This window comes from Natator depressus, chromosome 9 (genome assembly GCF_965152275.1).
Source record: "Natator depressus isolate rNatDep1 chromosome 9, rNatDep2.hap1, whole genome shotgun sequence".
NCBI lineage: Eukaryota > Metazoa > Chordata > Testudines > Cheloniidae > Natator > Natator depressus.
In genome coordinates, this window is record NC_134242.1 from 53,725,525 (window position 1) to 53,744,339 (window position 18,815).

The 18,815-nt window shown below is 40.4% G+C and overlaps 1 protein-coding gene across 2 annotated transcripts in view; it reads left to right on the forward strand.

Moving 5' to 3' along the window:
• The window catches only part of RNF168 (ring finger protein 168), a 29,477-nt gene extending 21,248 nt beyond the window's left edge, over nt 1-8,229 (forward strand). Inside the window, exons 3-7 of one of the 2 annotated variants that reach the window (XM_074963037.1) lie at nt 523-599; nt 2,369-2,560; nt 3,433-3,557; nt 4,957-5,044; nt 5,762-8,229. In XM_074963037.1, coding sequence (XP_074819138.1) covers nt 523-599; nt 2,369-2,560; nt 3,433-3,557; nt 4,957-5,044; nt 5,762-6,847 — 1,568 coding nt within the window. In that variant the 3' untranslated portion in view covers nt 6,848-8,229. The remainder of the gene's footprint in view (nt 1-522; nt 600-2,368; nt 2,561-3,432; nt 3,558-4,956; nt 5,045-5,761) is intronic. The other variant, XM_074963038.1, reaches the window with a different exon arrangement.
• Nucleotides 8,230-18,815: the final 10,586 nt, after the last annotated feature.

Consider the following 18,815-nt stretch of genomic DNA (forward strand, 5'->3'; position numbering starts at 1 on the left):
ATCGGGGGGAGGGGAGTGGTCAGGGAACAGGGGAGGTTGGATAGGCGTGGGAGTACCGGGGGGGCCTGTCAGGGGGCGGGGGTGTGGATAGGGGTTGGGACAGGGAGCAGGGGGGGTTGGATGGGTGGGAGGTTCTGAGAGAGGCAGATAGGGGGCAGGGGCCAGGCTGTTTGGGGAGGCACAGCCTTCCCTACCCAGCTCTCCATACAGTTTCAGAACCCCTCAGGCCAAAAAGTTTGCCTACCCCTGTCATAGAGGGTGAGGGAAGCTGGAAGTGATTGAGAGATGTATTTGCTTTCTCACTGAATTGGAACATACTGCATGTTCCCACTAGGTGGACACAGTTGAGTTAAGGTGTAGTATTGGATATGATTGTGTTCTGCATATTTTAGGTTTAAGTTAAACTAGGATAATATGAAATTGTAATGGACTATAGGATGAAAAGAATCTATAAAAATCTGAGCTATCTAAAGTGATCATTTTGTTTTCCCCACACTCCCCTTCTCTTTTTCTCTGGATTAGTTTGCATGTCCCAACCACTGCATCAGCTAAGCAAGCCTGGGGAACTGAGACAGGAATATGAGGCAGAGATTAGCAAGGTAAGTCTAGAAAATTCTGTTCAAAGTAGTAACTGCCTTGACTATTGATTTATTTGAATCTTGTATGTATAGAATGACTCCAGTATTTGACTATTTAATTAGAATAACTTTCCTCTTTCTTTCCTTTAAAATAGAAAGTAAGTTTAGTGCTGTGTTGGAAAATTGAAGAGGAAAGAGCTACAAGAATGGTTTGAGGTTTGGTAACACACCTTACAGTGACAGACTTGAGTTCAGTTTTTCTTATTAAAGAGAAGGTTAGGAGGTGACTTGATCATGATGTACAAGACACTATCCAGGGAGAGGGCATTTGATACTACTGGGCTCTTTAATCTAGCACACAAGGGCGTAACAATATCAAATGTCCGGAAGTCAAAGCTATAAAAATTCAAACAAGAAAATTGTACACCTGATTTAAGTCATTGTAGGTGGCCATTGGAGTAGTTTACCAAGGAATGTGACTAATTCTCAATCTTCATCTTTCAATAAAGATTGGATGTTTCTTTAAAGACATGCTCTTGTTTAACCACAAATTGTTGGGCTCAGTGCAGGAATTATTCGATCACTTGCTTCTTTTTTACTCTCGACTTTAGGACCCTTCTAAGTGGAATTAAACATGGTACTAATAATGTTTTATAGATTTTCGATTTGAACCAAAGTATGAATGTTCTTATACCACCTTTTCCTGATGGCTGCATTGTTTTTCATTATGGCAACAACGAAGTTGAGTGAACCCACTGATCGTGTGCGACCTTCCTCTTACAGCATGTGTGGAAGGAGATTATAGGGATGTCAAGGCTGGCTTTGATGGAAGAATGGAGAAGGGTTGTGATGGCTGGCACTTGAAAGAGATGGCGCCTTGTGGTTAGAGGGTGGTAGGGGAGCCTGGGCCCTCCCACTCCACCGGTCTTCGGCCCAGAGCCCTACGAGGGTTTGCCTAGGTCAGACACTCACGAGCACCTTAAAACATGCTTCTCTGGGCCACTTCTACACCTCCACTCTATAGTTCAGGCTTTTCCAATCTGTAGTCAAGTAATGCAGAACAAACACAGTGCCTTTAGTCTGACTGGGGTGGTTTCTGCTGGCTGATCTCCCCAGAAAGAAAGTCTGCAGAGGTAATTCCTAAAGGAAGAAAAGATTTTTAACCCATAACTGGAGTTCTCAGTATATTGCATCAAGAAAGCCATACTCACCCACCCTACTATGTTAAAGTTCTTTGATGCTCTAAAGGGTTAGAAAGGAATTGAAAGAGGTGAGTGCTATGCCGTCTTCCATATCCCTGCATTAAATGATTGGCTGTCTGAGAGAATGAACAGCTTCAGCAGTCATTGCAATGTGGATGGTTTCCAGTCTGCTGTATTGCGGCACATGTTTTTCTCAAGGTTCTCTGTAGATACACGTAGTTGGAGAATTCTAGCTGCAGGTAAGTAACCTTTTCACACTGATTGGGAGACCCTTTGCAAATCACTGAATCCTGCAAATTAGCAAGTTTGAAAATGCAGTTTTCTAAGAATTAAAAGGTAGCTCATTAGTGTACTTGATTCTTTAATACTTAATAGTATCCTAGATTGCATCCTGTATATATGCTAAAATTAGTGAAGTCTTAATAGTGAAGTTTCACAGCACTCTGCTATTAAATGTTTGCTGAGAACATGAAGAGTGCCTTTTTGTGAATGTTTTGTTCATATTAATGAAGTGCAAGATAGAGAGGTTCTAGTGTAATTAATGTGTTGTCTGCAGGTTCACTTGAAATTTAATTTAAGATCTTTTAGAAACTTCTCTTACAGGTGAAGGCAGAGAGGCGGGCACATGAACAAGAGGAGAGCAAAGCAAGTGAGGAGTACATTCAAAGGCTATTAGCAGAGGAAGAAGAAGAGCACAGGCTGGCAGAAGAAAGGCAAAGAGAGATGGATGAACAGCTTAAACAAGATGAAGAGCTGGCATGGGAGCTGAGTATCAATCTGGTGAGTTTGGCTCTAGGGGGCATTAGAGCAGTGTGTTTCTCAAAGTGAGTGATCTTTATATCTTCCAGAGCATATGCAAAAATCCTTATGAAGAATTTCAAAAAAATTCTTCAAATTTTATATTGGAAGCCAACATTAAATATTCAGTGCTTAAATAAGTTTAAAATCCAACAAAAGAGAGGAGAAAATAAAAATTTCCACTTTTTGAAGTGCTTACCAGTAGTTGATTTAAAATCTCATCCATAGTAACCACCTTCTTGGATACCAGGAGCTCCTCTCTTCTCCCATCATTTAAAAAATGCTTTTTTGGAGGCGGTTAATGTCTGTAGCCTGTGTTTAGGAGTGGAAAATGCAATGGCATTGTTTTGAGAAAGAGTAACTTAGAAGAATCCTAACCATTGAAATATATATAGATGTGGGATGTACATGCCTCAGTTGCATTTTGATATAACCTGCCATTTTGTGGTAATACACTGGACCCTCACTAGAACGCACGTCTATATAGTGCGAATTCGCATATAACATGGTTGCGGCCATAGATCCCCAAATTACTTTAATTGCAGTTCATTTTAACGCGGTCACTGCTATAACGCTGTCCCCCCACGTTAACGCGGTACTGCGTATGGATCCCAAATCCCATGTTCTAGCAAGGGTCCAGTGTACTAATGAAAAACAATGGATTTATCACTAATGGAAAAACTCCTCTTCTCCTGATATCACTGCCTCCAGATAAATTTAATGCATGCTGAATGCAGTTCCCTATCTATACTTCTTGTTTGCGGCAAAGAATTTGTGCAAATAACTAATCCTGTGTACAGAAGCACACTTATTTTCAATTTTGTCTAATTTCTATATGTTTCCTGTCATTAAAGAACAAGTCTACCAGTGAACACATGTTCAGCACTCCTTTACTTGCAAACAGTCACACGTCTGGCCCATCTCCAATTGGTTCATGCAAGACAAAGAACAAATCAAGCAACTCTGGAGACATCCAAAAGTAAGTAATCCAGCTTTCTGTCCAAGATTTGTTGGTACATTTCCACAACATACACAGCATGTGAAAGGAGAAATATGGTTTTTAGTTTGGAAAGAAATAAGTGTGGCTAAACTTGAAAATGTACCGCTGTAAAAGAGCACATTGGCATTCTGTGTTGATTCTCTCAACTACTTCCTTATCAAACTTGCTCAGGTAACAGATAAAAAGATGGATTTTCTAATTGTCAGTAGAGCAAATTCAACCTGGAATCTGAAAGTCAAGTTGTGTTCTTACTCTGAGATGACATAGCAATAGAGATTCTGCAGTTGGAGCTCGGTTAGTAATTCTGTTGATGTATGGCCAAGAATAGAATCAGTCTTGTTCTCCTGTAGCTGCAGTGCAAATAGTGAAAACGTCAGTAAACAGATAAGATTTGACATATACAGGTAGATCTACTGAATAACAAGTGCCGCCTTTGCATAGTTGACTCTTTCGATTGTAACCTCACTTTAAGATCACTGTGTTCTGCCTCGATATCCTGTTGTAGTCTTATTGGCCTACTTAGGCTGAATTTATTCTATGTTGATATATTCTTTAAACTTGATCACTGTGGCCCCTTTGGTTACTCAGCTTTAGTTCTGTTCCTGGCAGATCAGTTTCTGTTAACTTCTTTTCTTTTTTAAAAAGAAAAGGAGTACTTGTGGCACTAGCTCACTTCATCGGATGCATCCGATGAAGTGAGCTGTAGCTCACGAAAGCTTATGCTCAAATAAATTTGTTAGTCTCTAAGGTGCCACAAGTACTCCTTTTCTTTCTGCAGATACAGACTAACACGGCTGCTACTCTGAAACCTTTCTTTTTTAAGTTCACTTTTTCAGAGAAGAAAAGGAGTAGAAACCTTTTTCAGAGAAGTGTTCTTCAGTCCTTATGGACTTGTATGCCATCCAGTCTTCCAATTAGGATCAGAGAACTTGACCCTTTATGGTCCTCCAGCTGTGGCTGGTAGCCACACTGGGTAATCACTATTGCCTTTTAAGGTAAATATGAACTATTTCTCATGGCTTCAAGGAGGCTTAGAAAGTATAATGCCAAGCATTTGTTTCTTGTTGATGCAATAAATCACCTTCAAAACGACTATAGGTAAATGGTTTTTCATTTGTAAAATAAGCTATCGCGTAATCTTTGGATTCTAGTGGTGATCTGCATTACTTTTTTAGCATACTTTTTTTTTTTTTTTGTAATCTATTGTAACTGGAAGCTACTGAATGTTACAGTATTTCAGCACAGGATAATGTGAAAGATAATAGTGGGACACTCACCTACACTGATCTGAAGGTTCAGAGAAATGTGGAGGACTCTCAGACTTTAATTTGATGCTTAAAGTTTTGTCTTACTATGTGCTTTTTTTCCCCCCCTTAAGGTATCTATCTCCAAAATCACCTTGTGCCTCGGTATCAATGTCGCTCTCTAAAAAAGCAGAGAAAGGCAGGAATAACTCCTTTTCTATGGTAATCTATGTCTCCATATTGAAGTTATATATGGCACAATTTATTAGTAGTTGCATGTTCTTTTCTTTTTGTTGAGGGTATATAGACTGGAAGTACATATATAGTCATAAAAATGAACACACTGTCATTTTAAAAAGGTAAAGGTTGTATTTAAATAGAATTTCAGAAATGGCCTTAGAAAGCATTTCATCCAGACAATCTGTATCACTGACTAGGCAAAATATATTTTTGTTACTCTGTGAAAAATTGCAAGATCCAAATATGAATTCTGATTCTCTGATATCAAGTGTTGGAGCCAGAAAATTCATTGTTAAGGTCTGCTAAACAGGGGTAATTTCTCCTTCTGTTTGAGACCTCTACTTTTTTGACCAAAAAAAATATTCTAACTGCAAACTCAACATGGCATCTGGAAGGCAAGCTTGTATTCATTTTGACTTGTGCATCATCCCCAACAAGAATCGTACAATGGTGACTTGGTTAATAGTTCTGTTGGTGCACAGGCCAGAAAAGAATCCAACTTAATACCCTCTAGCTTTCAGAGCTAATGCAGGCAACAGAAATGAAACTTGCTTTTTATTTTATCAAATTTTCTATTTATATAAAAGCTTATCAGAGGACAATAAACATTTCTGAACAGAAGTAAAAGTTTATAGAATAACTTTTCACCAAGCTGTATTTGATCGGTTTGTTTTCAGTTTTGCCTTATCTTTTTTGTAGGAAAATAATAGCACTGAAGAGGACATCTTAATGTGGCAAGAAAAGGATAGAGAGGAAATGCCAACATTGTCTCCACAAACTTTCTCTACTGTTCAAGACAGAAATGTTAAGGATTCATTTTTAGAATCATGTCTAACTTATTTAAATACCTCTCCTCTAGTGGGGTCTCATCCCATTGAGTGGGAAGGTCTGTCAGGAGCAAACTATCAGGTAGATAAAATTACAAATGCACTTCGCAATGTCACAAAACAGGAAAGGCCTGATACTGGACTTCCTTCTTCCAGTGGAGAGGTAGCCAGAAGTGCCTTTGAAAATGATAACTCTACATGTACAGAAAACATAGACTTTGAAAAATGTGCAGAAATTAGCTCTTCTCTTCAGGAAGTGGTTGATTCTGTGACGTCTGGCAATTTAGAGAATAGGGATGCATCCCATAATCTCATGGAAGTGGCTGCAAACTGCTCAGTTGAAGGAAAGAAACAAAGTGTGTTACAGAACAGTAAGGAGACTCCAAAAAGAAAATCTCAAGAATCTCCAACTGAAGCAGCAGTTGATTTATGCTTGATTGATAAAAGGAGGAAAATTTTTCCAGAAACTTTTGAAGACCAAGAGGAGAAGGTAAATGATCTTAATGTGCAAATGCATATAGATTTGGAGAAGCAGCTTTATGAGAGGCGTAAGCAAGAGGAGCAAGACAGGCTCCTGGCTCTGCAACTTCAGAGAGAGATAAACAGGGAGCAAAAGACATTAAACCGAAAGAAAGGCTCTCCAGATGAGTACCTTCTGCGTCCTAAAGCATCTCCATCTTTGGAGGAATCTCCAACTGGGAGAGGTAGTCATAAGATGGCAAGTGAGTCGACATCTCCCAAGAGCCAGACTGAAATGAGTCATCGGAAACTGCGAAGAAGCTCCCACAATGAGAACTGGCAGCCTCCCAGCAAGCTCCAGATGAAATCGCCCAGTGTCAGAGGAGGAAAAGTGTTGAACTGTGTCAACAGCTGTGCCTCAAAGGATATCCAATCTCTGTTGACCAAGAATAAGCAAAAGACAATCCTTCAGATGTTTAAGAGGTCTGTTTCAAAGTAAAAGATCAATAGGACTATGAAGGCACAGTGGGGTGGATGGGAAATAAAGCAGTATCCTTCCTGGTATCAGATAAAGCTTCTTGTAAACAGCTACTTTTAAGTTGATTGTATTAAAGGAGGATCATTTTAGAGCATAAATGCACTCAGAATTATACAGTGCTGTTGAGCCAAGGAGCCTCTAATGCCTTCCTTTTCTCCAGACCTTATTAGTTTTAGTTAATTTCTTAACTAAATACAGAACGAGTCTATATCTTCAATTATTTGTTCACTGCAGGGCTACAGCACTACAGACTTCCATCAACACAGCTGCTGTGCATTATGTTGAAGGGCTGGACTGGAACCTCACCATGCTTGATTAGTGTTGGCTGGTGAAGATATGACAGTTAACCATGTCTGTTGTAGTTTTTTCCCCTCACAGTTTTGTAATTAGATTCCTATAGAAAATATTGGATAAATTAGCATTACTTATTTTTCTACAACAATATGATGAATTTCATCAAAAGAATATAATATACAAAATCACCAGACTGGAAAATGGGGGGTGGGGGAGGAAAAGTCAAGATAAAGAGACTATAATTTGGAGTAAGTTATAATTAATGAATCAACAAGTGTGAATAAGGACTAGGTTTATTCCCAGTTTTGAGTTAGTTTATTTGGCTGGTTATAAGACTACCCTTTCTTTTTGTTGTCTTTGTAGGATATCATCCCTTTATGTCAGTAACCATTTTCCTCCTGTTTTGCTTTTTTGGTACATGTTAAATGTTTTTGTTCAAATAAGCAAATAATATCAGAGTTTTATAATTCATCTGAATTGCTGTTTGTCTAGAATGCAAGAAACTTCAGGCCTGTGAGGAAAAGTTATTGCAGGCTACAAAAGATAGATAAAGGGTTCTCATTTGCCTACATTTCTTCTTCCTCGTTACTTCTCTGAAATTCCCAGTTTACTATTTGTTTGCATTGTGAGGAAACAAAAATTAACAATTTTGTTTCGTTTGGACTTGCCAAATGTTTACCTAAATGTTAATCTACAGAAATACTGATGACGCTATTCTATGTATATTCACATTTTTAGTGAATGAGTATTACAGTAAATGTTTGAATCCTATTTTGATCTGTACATTTGTTTGAACAACAATTAGTTTGGGTGTACTTGGAATGGAAAAATTCCAAAACAAAAACTAAAAACTGTGTTTTGGCTCTGAGTTTAGTCTTTAAGGTCAAGCACTTTTCATGGTTTAAGTGTGAGATGTTCCCAAGCCACAATACAGCTGCTGTTTCTTCTGACTTTGTATCAATTAAAATGGCTTTCATCACTATGTAACTTGAATTAATTATTTTGCCATTCTTTTCCTAGGGAAGACTAAAAATACCTGTTTTTAAATTTTGGGTGTAAACCAGGGGTTCTCAACCTTTTTCTTTGAGGCCCCCCAACGAGCTACAAAAACTCCATGGCCTGCCTGTGCCACAACTGTTTTTTCTGCATATAAAAGCCAGGGCCAGCATTGGTGTAGCAAGCAAGGCAGTTGCCTGGGGCCCCACACCGCAGGAGTCCCCATAAAGTTAAGTTGCTCATGCTTCAGCCCCAGGTGGCAGGGCTGGGAGCCCTGGGCTTCAGCCCCACACAATGGGGCTTCAGCTTTCTGCCCTGGGTCCCAGCAAGTCTAACACTGGCCCTGCCTGGTGGCCCCCTGAAACCTGCTCATGGCCCTCCAGGGGGCCCTGGACCCATGTTTGAGAACCACTGGTGTAAACAGCATTTTAAAATAATTTCTGGAAAGCATAAGCAGTGGGACGAGCCAAAAAGCTGTGCATGACTTTTTGTCTTCTGATGTTTATGACAATAATAATAGCAGCATGGTATGAGCATTATATGCATAAATGGTACTTTCCCAGAAGAGCTTTTCAGTCTAACAAAGACAATAGGTGAGATGATACATTTAAAAACAAAAAAACACCAGACCCAAAACAAAACCATTCTCCACTTTGCCCAGGTTATTGCTTTCTCAACCCTTGTGCAGAAGCCTTCACTTACTGTATTTTTCTTTATAAAATATCCTAATTTATATTTGCAAAAAGAAAAGGAGTACTAGTGGCACCTTAGAGACTAACCAATTTATTTGAGCTACTCCTTTTCTTTTTGCGAATACAGACTAACATGGCTGCTACTCTGAAACCTAATTTAAATTCTATCCCAGTCCAGCCCTTAATTTTTCTTTTCAATTTTTATACTTATTTAATATGTATTTACTCTATTACTAACCTTACCTTTTCCCAAAGCTGTTAACCCTTTCCAAACATTAAAATGTTTCTCTAAAAACAAAACGTTGACTAGATTCCTGCTCTCCCTAGCATGCACAAGCCGTGATTCCTCTAGCTTTCAAAAGATTTTTTTCTCTTTAAGGCACTGGTAGTTCAGCCCCATTTGAAGGCCAACTGCCTATGCCTTAATCATAGAATCATAGAATATCAGGGTTGGAAGGGACCTCAGGAGGTCATCTGTCCAACCCCCTGCTCAAAGCAGGACCAAACCCCAATTAAATCATCCCAGCCAGGGCTTTGTCAAGCCTGACCTTAAAAACTTCTAAGGAAGGAGATTCTACCACCTCCCTAGGTAACCCATTCCAGTGTTTCACCACCCTCCTAGTGAAAAAGTTTTTCCTAATATCCAACCTAAACCTCCCGCACTGCAACTTGAGACCATTACTCCTTGTCCTGTCATCTTCTACCACTGAGAATAGTCTAGAACCATCCTCTTTGGAACCCCCTCTCAGGTAGTTGAAAGCAGCTATCAAATCCCCCCTCATTCTTCTCTTCCGCAGACTAAACAATCCCAGTTCCCTCAACCTCTCCTCATAAGTCATGTGTTCCAGACCCCTAATCATTTTTGTTGCCCTTCGCTGGACTCTCTCCAATTTTTCCACATCCTTCTTGTAGTGTGGGGCCCAAAACTGGACACAGTACTCCAGATGAGGCCTCACCAATGTCGAATAGAGGGGAACGATCACGTCCCTCGATCTGCTGGCTATGCCCCTACTTATACATCCCAAAATGCCATTGGCCTTCTTGGCAACAAGGGCACACTGTTGACTCATATCCAGCTTCTTGTCCACTGTCACCCCTAGGTCCTTTTCCGCAGAACTGCTGCCTAGCCATTCGGTCCCTAGTCTGTAGCGGTGCATGGGATTCTTCCGTCCTAAGTGCAGGACCCTGCACTTATCCTTGTTGAACCTCATCAGATTTCTTTTGGCCCAATCCTCCAATTTGTCTAGGTCCCTCTGTATCCTATCCCTACCTGCCACCGTATCTACCACTCCTCGTAGTTTAGTATCATCCACAAATTTTCTGAGAGTGCAATCCACACCATCCTCCAGATCATTTATGAAGATATTGAACAAAACCGGCTGCAGGATCGACCCTTGGGGCACTCCACTTGATACCAGCTGCCAATTAGACATGGAGCCATTGATCACTACCCGTTGAGCCCGACAATCTAGCCAACTTTCTACTCACCTTATAGTGCATTCATCCAGCCCATACTTCTTTAACTTGCTGACAAGAATACTGTGGGAGACGGTGTCAAAAGCTTTCCTAAAGTCAAGAAACAATACATCCACTGTTTTCCCTTCATCCACAGAACCAGTAATCTCATCATAGAAGGCGATTAGATTAGTCAGGCATGACCTTCCCTTGGTGAATCCATGCTGACTGTTCCTGATCACTTTCCTCTCATGTAAGTGCTTCAGGATTGATTCCTTGAGGACCTGCTCTATGATTTTTCCGGGGACTGAGGTGAGGCTGACTGGCCTGTAGTTCCCAGGATCCTCCTCCTTCCTTCCCTAATATCTTCTGCAGTGTTTTGTTTCAGTTCCTTCTGACTTTGTTCAGAAAAGAAGTTTCCTGTCTAGCTCTCTATTGCCTCGGCAAATTTTTTATCCAGTTTTGGTGGCGTTTCTGCAACTTTATTGTTCCTTTGTTCTCTTTTGGTTACAGCATTGTGTCTCCGTTGGTGCTTTTTAGCTTTGCAGATGAAATAGGCCTAGTCTACATTAAAAATTTACACCAGCATGGCTATATTGATCAGGGATACAAAAAAACCATACCCCCTAGTGACATAGCTATTCTGACAAAACCACCAGTGTGAGACACAGCTATGCCAACAGAAGAGGGCTTCTGTCAGCATAGCTAACATTCAGGGGAAGTGGTGTATGCTGCATCTAGGCTAAGGGGCTATGCTAACAGCCTCTGTAATCTAGACATAGCCATAGTCTGAGTTATCAGTGCTGCTTTGAGGCAAGGAGGGATTTTTGGCTGTTGTGGGTAGATCAATTTGGTTATGTCTACACTAGCATTTTTGTTGGTAAAACATTTGTCAGTGAGGGGGGTGAAAAAAGCCACACCCCTGACTGACATAAGTTTCATTGACAAAAGTGCTGGTGTAGACAGCACTATTGCAGTGGCAGATGCTCTCCCGCCGACATAGATACCACTGCTCACTGGAGGTGATTTAATTATGCCAGCAGGAGAGCTCTCTCCTGCCGGCATAAAGCAGCCACACAGGAGACCTTACAGTGGCACAGCTGTACCATAGAGTAAGGTCCATAGGGTACACGTAGCCTTTGGCACACTATGGGTCATTGGCCCTATTTCTCTCAGGTGTACTGTCATATCATTAAAGACTCTCAAATGTATAAGTAGGGGCATAGCCAGCAGATCGAGGGATGTGATCGTTCCCCTCTATTCGACACTGGTGAGGCCTCATCTGGAGTACTGTGTCCAGTTTTGGGCCCCACACTACAAGAAGGATGTGGATAAATTGGAGAGAGTCCAGCGAAGGGCAACAAAAATGATTAGGGGTCTAGAGCACATGACTTATGAGGAGAGGCTGAGGGAGCTGGGATTGTTTAGTCTGCAGAAGAGAAGAATGAGGGGGGATTTGATAGCTGCTTTCAACTACCTGAAAGGGGGTTCCAAAGAGGATGGCTCTAGACTGTTCTCAATGGTAGCAGATGACAGAACGAGGAGTAATGGTCTCAAGTTGCAATGGGGGAGGTTTAGATTGGATATTAGGAAAAACTTTTTCACTAAGAGGGTGGTGAAACACTGGAATGCGTTACCTAGGGAGGTGGTAGAATCTCCTTCCTTAGAGGTTTTTAAGGTCAGGCTTGACAAAGCCCTGGCTGGGATGATTTAACTGGGAATTGGTCCTGCTTCGAGCAGGGGGTTGGACTAGATGACCTTCTGGGGTCCCTTCCAACCCTGATATTCTATGATTCTATGAAATGCATACGTACAATGGGAGAGGATTAAAGTTACAAATGCAACTTTAATTTTGACACTTCCTAACTTTAGAGTGCTTCGTTGGTAACCTCAATGATCTTTTAATATTTTTCTGTGATTTCCTAGTTTAAAAATGAAAAAAATATATTGTGTGCAAGTTTAGCAGCCCCCCTGCCCTCCCCAACTGCTTTGGATTATCAGCAGAGTTAAAACCTAGGACAGTTCAGTGCGGCAGCATACCTCTACCGCTTGAGCTAAAAAAGTAATTACATTACTTATTAGTGTCAGAAGGCTGTTATCCTCTCTGGACCTGCCACATAACATGCTAAAACAGTGGTTATATATACAGGAATGGCCCCATTTTGCAGATAACATACCTAAGCACCTAGCTTTCTCAGATTCTTTGAGAGGCAATACAGCTGAGATTTGGGCTGCCATATTAGAGAGAATAGTTCTACAGCTTTCTGCCAGCAGTGACTCTGTATCCTCTTACCTCCTAATGTTACAGATATGAGACCTTACTCAATGTTAATGATTGTGGAATGTGCAGCACTAACACCAGTTAGGAGAAGTGAATCTAAAACTCATGGTTGCCTGGTTCGTTGGTCAGTTTGCTTTTCCTTAAGCCAAAGGGTGGCAGTGGCAACAGAAGGAGAAGGACCCATTTTGTTTGTGCCTCATCTGGAGGTTCAAGTCTGTGTAACTGTTTCAGAGTGATGTCAGTGCCTTGATGAAGCTGAGAAGTATGCACAGTTCAAAGGGAGATTTTTCCTTGGCTAACTGCTTTAAGATCATGAGATCTCATCTGCTCCTGGGGTTTCAGCTTCTATATAAAAAAATAACCAAAAATATACCCCTTGACTCTCAAACTCTTCCCTTCCACTTCCCATTCAAACTGTTTTTGTAAAACTGATCTTTCACTCCTGTGAAGAGCCTTTCACTCATGTGATTGTGAGAATCTCAGCTTACTTTTCATTAATTAAAAAAAAAAATCTTCTAACCCTTATGGTTGTAAAGGAAGGCTTGAAAATGTGACTCCTAAAAGCACAAAAAAGTTATTTTCAAGTCAGTTTCCTGACTTTTGGGGTGCTTGACTCATGCTTTTTAAAAACTTGGATGGCAGTCACATTAGCTTGCTGGATTAAACCGTGTATTGGAGAAATTTTGCTGGTGAGGCTCTTATCCCACCAACTATCAGATTATGTCCTACAGAGATTATTGTGACTTCCTGAACCAGTGGCTACTGGCTCATTTTCTTTACATACTTTCAACAGATACAACATTGATGCTTTGTTTCACCTGATGCATTATTTAGGGAAGAGGAGCAAGATTTTTAAGAATGCCTACAGTTAGGCTCCTCAGTCTGTATGTAGACAACTAAATAAATGGCCTGATTTTTCAAAAGTGCTTTTCCCATTGAGGTTAATAACAAATAAGAAAACCTACAGTTATAGCGGTGTTAAAAACAAACCTATCCAAATGGCAAAAATTGGACCTGGATCTGATTTCAAGCACTTCAAAGTTCAGGGGTATATGGAGCCAGGGTTCTTTGCCTATTTTACCTTGGCCTTTGTGTCTATAAAGGTAAGAACCATCTTTAAAATTCCGGATTGGCTCCGCCTTTAGATTTCATATACCCCCCCCCCCCCCCAAAATCAGTGTGGGTCTGGTTTTATAATAAATTCCCCTTCCACCTCCTTTGCTTTTAATTTAATTTCTTCTGTAGGACTGCCATTTTTCATGCTTCCCAAACTACATATGTTGTGGGGGAAATTGGTTAAATCTGCTCAGCTGGTGCTGAATTATTGGATGATAGAAGTGCAAAAGTGTATTCTATTTTCAAGAATGCTTTTTTCCTGTCTTATAAATCAAAGATGGTAGAAAAAGACCCTCTGAACTTTTTTTTTAAATTGTAGTATCTATTGCCATAGCACCTGCATTCATTGGTTAAATACACTTCAGAAGTCATCCTTAAATAATAATAATCAAAATTCCGCTATCTTGAATGTCCTCTACCTTGAATGCCTTATGGGCCAAACGGTTAATCTGAGTGTGACTCTAAATTAGTGTTCAAATGAAAATAAAACTAATTAACAACACAAAACTATTTCAATTTATTTTAAAAATGTGTATTTCTAAAATTGGTGCATGTACAGATTACTTAATTTGAAGATCTTTCCATCTCAGGGATAATCTGGAGTTGGTTCTGTATTTTAAAAAAAAAAAAAAAAAAAAAAAACTCCATTGATGTTAAAGCATTTGTTCTCAAGGCTGTCTGTGAGCAAGCTGGCCATTCAGTTCTAACTATCCTGGTGGCCTGCTGCCAAATTGAATTAAAAGACAACTAAAACCACAAAAAATACTTTCCAATTGTTACTACTCAAAGTAAACAATTACAGTAGTTGGCACAGGGCTCTTATAGGAGTGTATATGGAAGGTGAAGTTACCCATGAGACAGTTGCTCTAGTGAGATGTAGTTCTCACTAAAAAGTTTTAAAACTCCTGTTGTTAAGGTAAGCTACATGACAAAGGGAACTGCCTTCTACGGATAGGACATATTTCACTATTGTTTCTCTAGTCTAGTCCAGTGTCACTTTTAGAGCTACAAAACCTTCAGTCAAGCTGTTCATAGCATGAGCTGCCACCAAAGCACCCACACTACTCATGGCATCACTTGGCCCACACACAGGTACTACACTACTACTTTCTGCCTCACCCACAACATTTGCACCACTTGCTGCCCCTCCAGCACTTCCCAATTCAATACCTCTCAGCACCTATGCCACCTATAGCACCCACTGCATTCATAGTGCTTGTGCCTTGTAGCCCTGACTATAATGTGTAGGCCTGCTGAGCTATGGAAGTTCTGAGCACTCCCCCCAAAGCCCAAGTCTCACCATTGATAGTGCTTGAGGCCTTTGGCTTCAACGTGCCTGGGGCCTCCAAGGTCTGCACTGAAGCATAGCGCTCTAGGTACCTGCCTAAAGCCCTAGTTCCTGGAGTCCTGTGATGAATCTCAAGTTTAATTAAAAAAAAACATAGACTCATACGACTGGAAGGGACCTCAGGAGGTCATCTAGTCCAGTCCCCTGCACTCATGGCAGGACAAAGTATGTCTAGACCATTCCTGACAGGTGTTTGTCTAACCTGCTATTAAAAATTTCCAGTGATGGAGATTCCACAACATCCCTAGGCAATTTATTCCAGCGCTTAACTTAATAATGGGTTTAGATTTCATGGTTGTTTAAAAAAATATTAAAAAAAACACTTCAAACCATGAGCTGAACATCTCATATGCAATGATGTGTGCCTGAGTCTACAGGCAGCCTTGAACAGCTGCTCTAAGGTGTGAACTGGTCTGAGAGTAACCAACATAAGAATTGTCATACTGGGTCAGACCAATGGTCCATTAAGCCTTGTCTGCTGTCTTCCAACAATCATAGAATCATAGAACTGGGAGGGACCTCAAGAGGTCATCTAATCCAGTCCCCTGCACTCAAGGCAGGACTAAGTGTTATGGTTGGTGTCAGATGCTTCAGAGGGAATGAACAGAACACAGCAGCTATCAAGTGATCCATTCATTGTCATCCAGTTCCAGCTTCTGTCAATCAAAGGTTTAGGGACACTCGGAGCATGGGGTTGCACCCTGACCATCTTGGCTAATGGCCATTGATGGACCTATCCTCCATGCACTTATCTAACTCTTTTTTTGAACCCAGTTATACTTTATGCCTTCACAACATAGAATCATAGAACTGGAAGGGACCTCGAGAGGTCATCTAGTCCAGTCCCCTGCACTCGAGGCAAGACTAAGTATTATCTAGACACTCCTTCACAGGTGTTTGTCTAACCTGCTCTTAAAATCCCCAATGATGGCGATTCCACAATGTCCCTAGGCAATTTATTCCAGTGCTTAACCACTCTGACACTTAGGAAGTTTTTCCTAATGTCCAACCTAAACTGCCCTTGCTGCAATTTAAGGCCATCGTTTCTTGTTAAGAAGAACAATTTTTCTCCCTCCTCCTTGTAACAACCTTTTATGTACTTGAAAACTATTATGTCCCCTCTCAGTCTTCTCTTCTCCAGACTAAACAAACCCAATTTTTTCAATCTTCCCTTATAGGTCATATTTTCTAGACCTTTAATCATTTTTATTGCTCTTCTCTGGACTTTCTCCAATTTGTCCACATCTTTCCTGAAATGTGACACCCAGACCTGGACACAATACTCCAGTTGAGGCTTAATCAGTGTGCAGTAGAGCAGAAGAATTACATCTTGTGTCTTGCTTACAATACTCCTGCTAATACATCCCAGAATGATGTTTGCTTTTTTTGCAACAGCGTTACACTGTTGACTCATATTTAGCTTGTGATCCACTATGATCCCCAGATCCCTTTCCGCAGTACTCCTTCCTAGGCAGTCATTTCCCATTTTGTATGTATGCAACTGATTGTTCCTTCCTAACTGGAGTACTTTGCATTTGTCCTTATTGAATTTCATCCTATTTACTTCAGACCATTTCTCCAGTTTGTTCAGATCATTTTGAATTTTAATCATATCCTCCAAAGCACTTGCAAACTCTCACAGCTTGGTATCATCCGCAAACTTTATGAGTGTACTCTCTATGCCATTATCTAAATCATTGATAAAAATATTGAACTGAACCGGACCCAGAACCGATCCCTGTGGGACCCCACTCGGTATGCCCTTCTAGCATGACTCTGAACCACTGATAACTACTCTCTGGGAATGATTTTCCAACCAGTTCTGCACCCATCTTATAGTAGCTCCATCTAGGTTGCACTTCCCTAGTTTGTTTATGAGAAGGTCATGTGAGACTGTATCAAAAGCCTTACTAATGTCACGATATACCACATCTACTGCTTCCCCCCTATCCACAAGGCTTGTTACCCTGTCAACGAAAGCTATCAGGTTGGTTTGACACGATTTGTTCTTGACCATAGGAACCACCTTCTTGGATACCAGGAGCTCCTCTCTTCTCCCATCTTCTAGGTGTTTGCAAATTGATTGCTTAATTATTTGCTCCATTATCTTTCTGGGTACAGAAGTTAAGCTGACTGATCTATAATTCCTCGGGTTGTCCTTATTTCCCTTTTTATAGATGGGCACTATATTTGCCATTTTCCAGTCTTCCCATCTTCCATGACTTTTCAAAGATAAGTGCTAATGACTCAGTTAGCTCCTTGAGTATTCTAGGATGCATTTCATCAGGCCCTGGTGATTTGAAGACATCTAACTTGTCTAAGTAATTTTTGACCCGTTCTTTCCCTATTTTAAACTCTGATCCTACCTCATTTTCACTGGCATTCACTAGGTTGGACGTCCAATCGCCACCAACCTTCTTGGTGAAAACTGAAACAAAGAAGTCATTAAGCACCTCTGCCATTTCCACATTTTCTGTTATTGTCTGTCCCCCCTCATTAAGTAATGGGCCTACTCTGTCCTTGGTCTTCCTTTTGCTTCTAATGTATTTGTATAAAGTTTTATTGTTTCCTTTTATGTCTCTAGTTTGATCTCGTTTTGTGCCTTAGCTTTTCTAATTTTGTCCCTACATACTTGTGTTATTTGTTTATATTCATCCTTTGTAATTTGACCGAGGTTTCCACTTTTTGTAGGACTCTTTTTAGAGTTTTAGATTACTGAAGATCTCCTGGTTAAGCCAGGGTGGTCTCTTGCCATACTTCCTATCTTTCCTATGCAGTGGGATAGTTTGCTCTTGTGCCCTTAATAATGTCTCTTTGAAAAACTGCCAACTGTGTTCAATTGTTTTTCCCCTTAGACTTGCTTCCCAGGGGATTTTACCTACCAACTCCCTGAGCTAAAGTCTGCCTTCTTGAAATCCATTGTCTTTATTGTGCTGTTCTCCCTCCTATCATTCCTTAGAATCACGAACTCTACCATTTCATGATCACTTTCACCCAAGTTGCCTTCCACTTTCAAATTCTCAACCAGTTCTTCCCTATTTGTGAAAATCAAATCTAGAACACCCCCTGGCAATGAGTTCCACAGGTTGACTGTGCATTGTGTGAAGAAGTACTTCCTTATGTTTGTTTTAAACCTGCTACCTATTAATTTCATAGGGTATCCTGGGGTTCTTGTGTTATGTGAAGGGATACATAACGCTCCCTTATTCACTTTCTCCAACCCATTCATGATTTTATAGACCTCTATCATATCCCCCCTTAATCATTTAGTTTCTAAGCTGAACAGTCCCGGCCTTTTAAACCTCTCCTCCTATGAAAGCTGTTCCAGATCCCTAATCATTTTGTTGCCCTGTGTACTTTTTCCAATTCTCTCTCTCTCTCTTTATATATATATTGAGATGGGGCAAGCAGAACTGTGGGTGTACCATGCATTTATATAGTGGCATTATATTTTATCTGTTTCTTAATGGTTCTTAATATTGTTAGCTTTTTTTGACTGCTGCTGCACATTTTGAGTGGATGTTGTCAGAGAGCTATCCATGATGACTCCAAGATCTTTTTCTTGAGTATTAACAGCTAATTTTGATACCATCATTTTGCTTGTATATTATGATTATGTTTTCAATGTGCGTTACTTTGCATTTATCAACATTTAATTTCCTCTGCCGTTTTCTTCCTTATTCACCCCGTTTGGTGAGATCCATTTGTAACTCGTCACAGTCAGCTTTGGACTTTACAATCTTGAAT